General features: G+C 50.6%; 1 protein-coding gene across 4 annotated transcripts in view; it reads right to left on the reverse strand.

Annotated features, from left to right (window-relative positions):
• GPAA1 (glycosylphosphatidylinositol anchor attachment 1) overlaps positions 1–10,822 on the reverse strand; it is a 92,142-nt gene extending 81,320 nt beyond the window's left edge. Inside the window, exons 1-2 of one of the 4 annotated variants that reach the window (XM_029586135.1) lie at positions 10,665–10,822; positions 5,633–5,745 (exon numbers count right to left, since the gene is read on the reverse strand). In XM_029586135.1, coding sequence (XP_029441995.1) covers positions 5,633–5,706 — 74 coding nt within the window. In that variant the 5' untranslated portion in view covers positions 5,707–5,745; positions 10,665–10,822. Of the gene's footprint in view, positions 1–5,632; positions 5,746–5,835; positions 5,859–10,529; positions 10,581–10,621 lie in introns of those variants that run through there. The other 3 variants (XM_029586136.1, XM_029586138.1, XM_029586139.1) reach the window with 3 other exon arrangements.
• Positions 10,823–11,496: the final 674 nt, after the last annotated feature.

The raw sequence follows: 11,496 nt of genomic DNA on the forward strand, positions 1-11,496 counted from the left end.
AAGACCTACTGGTCCGAAGTGATCCGCGCCCACTCCTTGTAGAAAAATGCCAGCCGTCCCCCAATCCGGGGGACGGTGGAGTGGGCGAGCCGAACATCATTGGGAGGACTTGGGAGAGGGTTGTCCCGTTCCCGAGGTGGGACGCACAGGCCTACACCCGCGAAAGGAGCGGGACCAGGTCTGCGACCTGGGGGCAGAGGGCCTGGAGACCGCCGGTCTGTAGTTCCTATAGCGCCGTTGCGCCCTGGATCTGGTGCGGGAGGACGAAAACGCCCTGGAGGGCCGGTACCTGTCCTCCGGCAGGCGATGGACTGCGTTTACCCCCAGTGACTTGATGATCTGGTCCAAATCCTCTCCGAACAGGAACTTACCCCTGAATGGCAGGGAACCCAGGCTCGACTTGGAGGAAGTGTCCGCCGCCCAGTTGCGAAGCCATAGAAGGCGATGCGCCGCCACTACCGAGACCATGGATCGGGCCAGGACCCGAAGCAGGTCCTAGAAGCAGGTCATAGGAGGCGTCAGCCCCGTACGCCACCGCAGTTTCCAGCCTATCCGCTTGGGCGGCCTCCTCGGCCGGCAGAACCTGAGAGGTGAGAAGTTGTTGCCCCCAGAGAAGACTCGCCCTCTGAGCCAGCGAGCTGCACATCGCCGCCCGCATCCCCAGCGCGGAGACCTCGAAGACCCGCTTGAGGAAGACTTCCAACTTGCGATCCTGCGTATCCCGTAAGGCCGCGCCACCCGTCACTGGTATGGTCGTCCTCTTCGTGACTGCCGACACCGCGGAGTCCACTTTCGGAACCTTGATGAGATCCAGGAAATCCTCTGGTAGCGGATACAGCTTCTCCATGGCCCGACTGACCTTAAGGGAAGGCTCCGGGGCGTCCCATTCCCTAGTAAGAAGCTGCAGGAAGGAATCATGGATGGGAAACGCCCGAGCCCTCGGCCGGAGGGCTGCCAGCACCGGATCTCCCTTCTTGGCCGACGTGACGACGGCGGGCGCTACTGGAGCGGGCGGGTCCGGCGGCGGATCGAGATCCAGCTCCTGGATCAGGAGTGGAATAAGTTCGTCCAGCTCTTCCCCCTGGAAGAGACGCAGCGTGCGCGGATCGTCCCCCTCTGTGGTGGAATCGCCTTGGCCCCCTTCTCCCAGGTCCGGCCCAGGAGACGCCGGGCCTGTCACTGCTCCCCCGGAGCCCGCAGGAATCCAGGTGCGGGCGGGAGGCAGGGTGGCCCCCACACCCGCCGGGACGGGGGGTGTGGGGGCCTGAGAGGGAGGCGAGAGCCGCGGGACCTTGGCTGGAGACGGTGCTGCAGGAGCGACGAGGCCCTGCAAACACGCAGTGTGCATTAACAGTACAAAGTCCGGGAGGAATCACGGCCTACTCGAGGAAGCCCCGGAGGGGGGGGAACCCCGTGGGACCCTGGCCCGACAGGCTGTTGTCCGGCAGCAAATTCGGTGGAGAAACCTCGGGAGAGTCCCTGTCATCCAGCACTGCCTGAGTCCCCTCAGGGCGCTGGGCATGTAAAATGGCCGCCGTTCCCGCCAGTAATGGGGGAGGGGCCGGCCCGCGCCGCCCGGGCATGCCTGTCAAAAACGAAATTTCGCTAAGGGACTGCGACGGGCCCTCCCCCCCGGGAAGGCACCGGGCACAGATCCCTGCACGGGCAATCCGCGATCCCGGCTCACCGCAGGTCGAGCAACGTGCCGGCCGCGGCATCGTGAGCACTGCTGGCAACGGAGGAGACAGGCAAAATAAACGAAAAGCCTCGGGGGGGGGCCGCGAAGGAAAAACGCCGGCGCGGGGGGGCCCGAGTGGCCTGCACTGCCCGCCAATGAAGAACGGTGCCGCGGGGGGGGCCCGAGCGGCCTGCACTGCCCGCCGATGAAGAACGGTGCCGCGGGGGGGCCCGAGCGGCCTGCACTGCCCGCCGATGAAGAACGATGCCGCGGGGGGGCCCGAGCGGCCTGCACTGCCCGCCGATGAACGGTGCCGCGGGGGGGGCCCTCCTGGCCTCACAACCCGCCAACGAAGATCTCCCCGCTCACCTCCGCAGCCCACGAGGAACCGGCAAAATGGCTGCTGGTGAGGGAGAAAAACGCGGCGAAGCCGAAGCAGCCGCGAGCAAAATCAGCTGTAAAGAAAAACACAGAAGAATGCACTTACCCCGGGCCACAAGGTACAGCTAGCACCGAGAGAGAGAGAGAGAGAGAGAGAGGGAGAGACAACGCAAAAGGAAGTCATGCCGTCCCAAATTGAAGCCTTTTTAACTTTTTTTTTTTTTTTTTAAATAAAACAAACTTGATCCAACAGAAACAGTGAGAGAAAAAAACAGAGAAGACAAGCAATCACTGTAAGAAATGGTTTCAGGCAATCTGGAGCAACCCAGATTCTACTACTCGCATCTGCTGGAGTCAGAAGATACTGAACTCCTGCAGAGGGGGTAGTAGTACTTATGGTGACGCCCCCTCGAAGCTTTGGCTGACTCCATCTGCTGGATTGGGGACATAACCCACTGTCTGGACTGATCCAGGTACGTACAGGGAACTAATGTTATTCTCTCCCTTTTCTTCTCTCCTCCCAGTTCTTTTACCTTGTTATTTGTAACTGCTTCCTTCTACACAAATAGGTTATTGAATTGTTCACTGTACACCCCTGTTATATGTAAACCGGCATGATGTGTTTGCAACATGAATGCCGGTATATAAAAATTTTAAATAAATAAAATAAATAAATAATCCCAGGCTGTGGGAAGAGAGAGTGAAATGAATTGCTGTACCTGGGAGATGAGAGCCTGGACCCGATCCAGACGTAGAAGTATCTTGCCCACAGCTGTATCGAAGTGTGCTCCTTGACGTCCAGGGACTGAGATGGAGTAAGGCTGCTCTTGGAGAAATTGACCACCCATCCGAGGGACTGAAGGAGATGCAACACTCTGTCTATTGCTCGTTGACACTGGACCAGGGACTTTGCCCGGATGAGCCAATTGTACATATAGGGGTGGACCAAGATTGCCTCCCTCCTGAGGGCTGCCGCCACTACTACCAATACTTTGGTGAAGGTATGGAGAGCTGTCGCCAGTCCAAAGGGCAGGGCTTGGAATTGAAAATGCTGTCCCAGAATCTTGAAGCAAAGGAAGTGCTGATGCGCCTTGAGGATGGGAATGTGGAGATAAGCCTCCGTCAGATCCAAGGAGGCCAGAAATTCTCCGCTGTGTACCGACGCTATCACTGAGCGTAAGATCTCCATCCTGAAGTGTGGGACCCTGAGGTCTTTGTTGACCATCTTGAGATCCAGGGTCGGACGGAAGGAGCCCTCATTCTTAGGACTACAAAGTAGACGGAGTAATGGCCGGCTCCCACTTCCGTCGGAGGAACCAGGCGAATTGCTCCGAGGGCCAGGAGCCTGTCGAGTGTCTGGCGGACTATGAGTTGTTTCTGTGGTGGTCAGCAGAGAGAGAAGAGGAACCTGTCTCTTAGAGGACGAGCAAAATCTAAAGCATAACCGTGCTTTAGAATATCCAGGACCCACTGATCCGAGGTAATATTGACCCATTCTTGGGCGGAATCGGGGCCGGCCTCCGTACATCGAGGCGCACCATCGCACACGAACCTGCTCGTCCTGCCGGCCGCGAGGAATCCTCCCCACCAGGGAGGCATCTCGCACAGATCCCCTCGTGGGAGAGCCGGGAACCGGGCTCTCCGCACACGCAGCACCTCGAAGATCAGGGACTGTGAGCTAAGCTGCCGAATCGCTGGTGAGTGGCTGCGAGGAGCAGGGAAAAATCCCCCTCTGCAGCACCACTCCTTCCCCCGACCTGCCTGAATTGCTGTTAAAACGCCACACAGAGGAATGTCGTGTCTCTGTGGAGGCTGCCCAGAAGCAAAACGACTTCTCAGGGCAGCGAGTCGGCTCGGAGGAAAAGGGGGAGAGATTGGACCACCAACTTGCACCCTGGGGCTTACAAATCTAACCTGCAAGTAAGAAAGGTACAAAAACTTACCCCCACAAAGCAAATACAGCAATGGAGACTGAAAAACAGCTCTTCCTGCAAGTTAGATTGCTTGGCCCTAGAAAAGGGCCTGAGCTTCCCCTGTCTTTTTTTTTTTTTACTATTCTCTGTTAACCTTGATCCATCTTAAGATAGGAAGGAAGCTAAGAAATATAGAAAACAGCACTAAATTTAGCTTTTCAGAAGTCATAGTGGGGAACTAGAGTTCAGCCACTCATCTGCTGGAGTCAGAAGAATAATGAAGGATGACAGAGGGTGCACTAGCTTATAAGGGAGCGCCCTTCGAAGTTTGCTCTGACTCCATCTGCTGGAGTCAGTGCTGAATCCCACTGTCTGGACTGATCTGGGTACGTACAGGGAAACAGGCCTTTAACTCAGAAAAACGTCTGCTCCGACCAGCATGATACAGGAGCTGACAGGCACTGCCAGTCGCGTCTCCCGTGGTGTAAAGAGCTGACAGGCACTGCCAGCATTTCTTCTTTTTTTGCAAAAGCAGGACGTCATTAAGGTGGTTTAGGCTCTAATTAACAGCTGGCTTGAAGTTTTGTAACTCCTTACAAACTGGGTTAAGGAAAAAAAGTATGTTCACAGCCTTCAGCTGATCCAAAACGCAGCAGCTCAGATCGAGGATCTCCGAGGGAGAGGAAGGGAGTGGCAGGAGATATGGATGGGCCTCCTGCTCTATGGAACTGATTATGATCAGAGGGAATCTGTCAAGTTGCACTGGCTGCCTTTGGTACATCGCCCGTCTGGCGTTCAAAGCTTTGCAGGGTTTCTGCCCCACTTACTGACAGAGTCACCTTCCATCTTGCACTCCCACTCGTTCGAGCCACTCCCGGGCTGCTCATGTCAGAGAACCCTCCCTTTAAGAAGCTCCAAGGAGCTCTTTCCTGCATTGCCTCTCGTCTTTGGAGGCTCGTACTACCTTTAAATTACTTGAAATTCAGGAAAATAGTTAAAAACGTTCTTTTTTCAGAAATCTTGTCATAGGCCTCTTCTTCATGCTTCCTCGATTTCTGGTTTGGGTTTTTTTTTTTTTTTAGCTCTGCCTGCATGAAGTAGAATATCATTTTTTTGTATTTTCTGTTTGATGTTGTAGCTTGTTTAGCTCTTTGTTATTTTCCATTGGCTGATTATTTCCTTATGTGACATTGTACCTCGCCTAGAGAGACTTTTCATGAATAGGAGTTACCAAACATGATAAAATAAACAGGCAGGCTCTGTACCTGAGACAGGGGTATTACTTAATCCCAGGAGGCCTGATCCCCCTCAGGTTCTATGCAAATGAAACTGGAATGCCTAAGGAGCCCCTGTCTGAAGTAAAGGCTGCGGGGAATCAAAGCTGGGAACAGAGAGGGGTCACTCTAGGTCACACAAAGATCTGGAGGCAGTGGCAATATCTCCTCCCCTTTATTCAGGTTCGGTGATGCACTGAGACAAGGCCTGCTTACAGATGGGATGCATGATAGTGTGTGGGGGGGAGGGAGGCTGCTGGTGCCTTCCCTCCCCTCGTTTTAATCAGCAGAATGGTGTGGGGAGTCGGGTGATGAACTGGGACAGGGCCTGCATGCAGCTGGGATCCAGGGCAGGGGGGGTTGGTGGCGTCTCTCTTTTTACTCACCAGAGTGGCGTGTTGAGTCGGGTGATGAACTGGGAGAGGGCCTGCCTGCGGTTAGGATCGGACAGCAGCCCCATGGCTCTTGCTCTCTCCGGGAATCCAGCTCAGGAGCAATGCTGATGAAAGAGTGGAAAACAGTCAGCAGGTGCAAGAGGGATAAGCACCAGCACCACTCTTGGCTCTACTGCTTCCGCTTTAGGTCTTACCTCCAGGGTTCCCTTCATTTTTTATTCAGATTTATCATCTTTTTCAAACTTTTTTTTTTTTTTTAAATATACATGCACTCCCTTCTTCAACCTCATTATTAAAATGTCTTTCCAAGCGATTACATTTCAGTTGTCCATGCTGTATTCATGCTTTACATGATCAATGCAACATCTGCACAGGTTTCTAAGATCCCTTCATCAGCTGTCTGTTCTGTATTCATATTTTACACATCTCAGTTCAATGCATCCATGGGGCTCTGGTGACAATGCATTCCAATTTACTTTGATTCACAATGGAGACAGTGGTAGTCTAGGAGATGCTTTAAAAAAAATGCAAATACTTAAGAAATGTGTCACGTATATCTGTCTATCTATAGATATGCTTAGCCTCCAGGAAGAAGGCTAGAAGGAGGCCTTGCGCAGTCACAGCACAGTGGGCAGAGCAAGCTAAGGAGAGATCCACGCATTGGGCAGGATATGGATAATGGGGAAAGCGGGTTGGAGGGAGTTCACCTGGTGACAGCTAGCAAATCAATCATTAAAGAGTAAAGTTAAATGATTGCAAATGTTTCCGATTTATTTCATTAGCACAGCCGGACTGCAAGGTTCTGTGGGACTCCTCCTGGAACCGACCTGGGTGGCACTGTCTACTCATTGTACATCCAAAAGCTTTCATCCAGCCTTAAGCTGAGAGGATGGGAGGCCCTGAGCAGCTTGTTCTTCCAGCGCCCTGCTTTAAGATTTCCTGAGGGGACAGGAGGCCCTGACGGTTTCTGAAGCGGATGCAAGCCTTGCTCCTGCTCTTATAAACTGGACTCTGCCCTCCGATCCAGCTGCTTTACTTCAGAAGACATAGAATCACCTCTGCCCCTACTACTGAAATAGAGTAATCATAATTATTGTTCATTTAACCTTCCTAAGTATGCCCAGGCTAGGGACAAGGGGAGATAAAAATCCCGTATCATTGCTTGCCTCAAAGCTTGGGATAAATATTGTGGATCCCTAAAGGCTCGAGGATGGAAATAAAGAAAAGAGTGCATGGGGTAACTTGATGGTGCGGGGGTTATTACCCTTAATTAATAAGCCTTGATACTGGTGATGCAACTCCATCAGTGCTCTCCGCTTCAGTGGCAGGGGGAGAAGGGAAATTGGATTCGTTCAGCAACTGAGGGTCCTGATTTTTACTTCTGGAGAAACAAGTATGGGGGTAACTTGCTGATGCGGTGGTCACTACCCTTAACCAATAAGACTGGTACGTTGCTGCAACTCGAACATTGCTCTCTGCTTCCACTGCGAGGTATAACAGGGAATTGGATTCAACGGCAATCAATGAGGCCTAGTGTGGGAAACTGATAAGCACGGGGGTAACGGGGAATTGGATTCAAACAGCAACCAAAGGCCCTGACTTTTATGGTCTGGGAAACAGATAAGCATGGGGTAACCTACACGCACAGCAGAAACTACCATTAGCTTACTGGGCAAACTGGATGGATCATTTGGTCCTTTTCTGCTGTAATTTCTATGTTTAAGTGAAATCACTGGGTAAGCTCTCGGGGGCTGGCACTCTCTAGTGCTCAAGTCGGGATGCACCATACAGCCGTAAGTGCCTGCTCTAGAAGCTCACATTTTGATTTCATTTGGCATGCCTTGTCCAAATGGCCTTGCTTGAGTGTGACACTGGGCACTCTGACTTGGGCACAATCCTGCATGCATGGCCACTGTGTCAAAGTGCCAGTGCGTACTGTTCAGCTGCAGAAGCCCACCACAGAGAGCTTACATCTTGACTTTACTTCATGAAGCAGGCACCTACAGTTGAACAGTAAGCACTAGTACTGTGGCACAAACAGCCTTGCATGCAAGACTGGCACTCTGCATCCTGATTTGAGCACAATCTCACAGGCAAGATCACTTCGGCAAGGGGAGGAAAGAAAAAGGGGAAGGGGGAAGTGAGGGAACTAGAAAGGGAAGAAGGCTGTATGGGGGTGTGTGCAAGTGAGCCACACACAGACCCCACCATTCACCCATCTCCCACTTCCCCAGGGGACAGATGCTGGGAAAGGGTAGGAGGCAGGTGGTAAATTCCCCAGCACTGTGGCATGGTTGCCAACTTCCTAGAAATATCACTGACATCATCCACTTTTATTTTTGGAAACCTGCCTCTCCCCCTCCCCAGCATTTCAAAGGGAGGGACTGCAGCTCAGCAAAACTTCAAAGGGGGACCTCCTCCCCTTGGCCCTCTCCCTGATTTGGGAGGAAGTAGTGGTAGATATGGGTGGAACCACTCTTCCCCTGTCCTGTGTGTGTGTGTGTGGGGTGCCCGGGGGAGCAGTGTAGGGAATGTGTGCACTCCTCCCCCTTGCACCGTCCACATTTCTGGTGGCCATGTTATTTTACTGCTGTGCCCAAGTGGTAGTATCTAGCTGCTTCTATCACAGCAGGCACAGAACAATACTGGCCACCAGAAATGTGAGTTTATAGTTCCTCAGACTCAGAGTAAGCTCTATGGAGCAGACCCTACAGCTGAAAAAAGTGCAAATGCCCACACCAGATTAAATCAGATTGTGATAAATTGCAGGAAGACCTTGTGAGACTGGAAAATTGGGCATCCAAATGGCAGATGAAATTTAATGTGGATAAGTGCAAGGTGATGCATATAGGGAAAAATAACCCATGCTATAGTTACACAATGTTGGGTTCCATATTAGGTGCTACAACCCAAGAAAGAGATCTAGCGTCATAGTGGATAACACATTGAAATCATCGCTACAGTGTGCTGCGGCAGTCAAAAAAGCAAACAATGTTGGGAATTATTAGAAAGGGAATGGTGAATAAAACGGAAAATATCATAATGCCTCTGTATCGCTCCATGGTGAGACCGCACCTTGAATACTGTGTACAATTCTGGTCGCCGCATCTCAAAAAAGATATAATTGCAATGGAGAAGGTACAGAGAAGGGTGACCAAAATGATAAGGGGAATGGAACAGCTCCCCTATGAGGAAAGGCTGACGGGTTAGGACTTTTCAGCTTGGAGAAGAGATGGCTGAGGGGGGATATGATAGAGGTGTTTAAAATCATGAGAGGTCTAGAACGGGTTGATGTGAATTGGTTATATTACTCTTTCAGATAATAGAAAGACTAGGGGGCACTCCATGAAGTTAGCATGTGGCACATTTAAAACTAATTGAAGAAAGTTCTTTTTCACTCAACATACAATAAACTCTGGAATTTGTTGCTAGAGGATGTGGTTAGTGCAGTTAGTATAGCTGTGTTTAAAAAAGGATTGGATAAGTTCTTGGAGGAGAAGTCCATTACCTGCTATTAATTAAGTTGACTTAGAAAATAGCCACTGCTATTACTAGCAACGGTAACATGGAATAGACTTAGTTTTTGGGTACTTGCCAGATTCTTATGGCCTGAATTGGCCACTGTTGGAAACAGGATGCTGGGCTCGATGGACCCTTGGTCTGACCCAGTATGGCAATTTCTTATGTAAAACAGCCTTTTTAAATTGCACATATTGCAAAGATTAAAACATCTTTTAGCTCCTCGGGGTTTCCACACTGTGCTCCAGGCCCTGGTCTTAACAGGCATGTATTATAATTAATCATATATTGGCCTTGAAGAGCACTACAAATTGAATAAAATGTTGCAACTAGATTTTTGATTGTCACCAGAGCACACAGTTATTTTCACCTCATTGGTTGCCCATTCAATGGTGAGTCAAATGTAAACTATGTCGAGACATAAGTTAGCAAATAAGATGCTATGCCATGGATCAAGTCAATACTAGATATTCATAGGCCTTTATGTTCTTTAAGATCTGCCTGTCCAGGTATACTAGAAGTACCTTATCCTAAGTGTGATACTGAGAGGTGTGCTGGCCCTAGCTCAGATTTTGCTTGCACTGGAAACTTTACTCCTAGTCAGAGCTGGAGCTAAGTTTCCAGTGCTGCTTTTGAGGAAATCTTCCCTTTCTTTCCCTGGATGCCGTCTCCCAGTTACGCTGCCACCAAAACCAATGCTGTTTCACCGTGCTGAAGGGCAAACTCCACAAAACCTTTCAACTTGCAGAACGGAACAAATGCAGGCAAAATTGCTTGAAAATCAATATAAAGATTAACTGCAAAAGCAGGCTAAAACATCCAAGCAAACCGAGGGCCCGATGTATTATGCTTTCCCACCCCTGCCATCTCCATCTCCCTCCCAAGCCTGGTCACTCCTCTCTCCCATAATCTTCTTTTATTTGCGTTTAGAGGTATCTGTTAGCCCAAAGCGGCTCACAGCTCAACATACAATCTAATATAAGCTCTTAAAGAGAGACATCACTAATATAATCAACTAAAATAATGCATAGCTCGTAAGTAACAAAATCTATGAGATAAAACAACGTCATCCAAGCCTGAGAATTAAATAAACACTGTAACAAAAGATAGTGAAAGTTACAATTCTTAAAAAGCTTGTTTTAAAAAAATATATTTTCACTGCGAGAGGGCCAGAAACAATAAGCTACAGCCTCAAAACTGAAAGACCCCATTACTACCCAAGCCCCAGAGAGGAGCAGCAGCAGCACCCTACAAGGAGGCGCGCCGCTCGGCAATAACGCCGCCGGCCTCCGTGCAAAGCAAAAGGCCATCCGGGAAGAGCCCCCTCCCACCTCGGCGGAAGGAGCAGCTGCAGCGGCCCCTCTCCTACCCCACGCTGTAGGACTGCTGAAGTACCCGGGGCCTGACAGCGCTACCAGAGAGACACAGAGCGGGGGTCAACTGAAAGAACCAAAAACCCACCCAGAAACTGAGATGGAGAACACACACATGGGGGAGCGCTCACCTGAGCCCCGGCTCCGCTACCACTTCCGGGATATCCGCACCACCCGCCGGCCCGGAAGAGGAACAGCGCCCTCTGTCGGCCAGGAGGAGGAGGAACAACAGCGCCGGCTGCGTCAGGAGCAGCGCCCTCTATCGGTCTGGAGGAGGAAATCAAAGGCGCATACCTGTGTCAGGAGTTCTCGGTGGACGGCAGCACAAAACCGCCCTACACGTTAGGTGACGTCACCGACGGTGCCAGGATGGACCAATCAGAATCTTCTTCAGTCCGACGTTACTGGAAAAACTTTAAGCACGTGCACACCGCCCTTAGTGTAGCTGGGATTGAAAAAAGGATTGGATAAGTTCTTGGAGGAGAAGTCCATTTCCTGCTATTAATCAAGTTGACTTAGAAAATATCCACTGCTATTAATTGCATCAGTAGCATGGGATCTTCCTGGTGTTTGGGTACTTGCCAGGTTCTTATGGCCTGGATTGGCCACTGTTGGAAACAGGATGCTGGGCTTGATGGATCCCTGGTCTGACCCAGGATGGCAATTTCTTAGCTTCTTACTGTCTTAGATTGCCTCAGCTGAATAGTGTAATTTGGTTGTAAGTAAATCTCAACTTCCCAGAGGACAGGCTGTTGTGTGCTGCCTGTCACGGGTATGCCACTTTGATTTCTCTGTGGACATACGCACAGAACAGACTAACAGGTTTGGATTTTCTAGCACAGTAAGAAAAATAGGTTTATGAGGGGTTTTTTTAAATTTTTTTTACTGAGACCTGGGAAGGTGAGATTTTACTTGATAATTGAATTTAAGATGGAGGATCTCAATGTACCTTGGGTGGAACAG

This window comes from Rhinatrema bivittatum, unplaced genomic scaffold (assembly GCF_901001135.1).
Source record: "Rhinatrema bivittatum unplaced genomic scaffold, aRhiBiv1.1, whole genome shotgun sequence".
NCBI lineage: Eukaryota > Metazoa > Chordata > Amphibia > Gymnophiona > Rhinatrematidae > Rhinatrema > Rhinatrema bivittatum.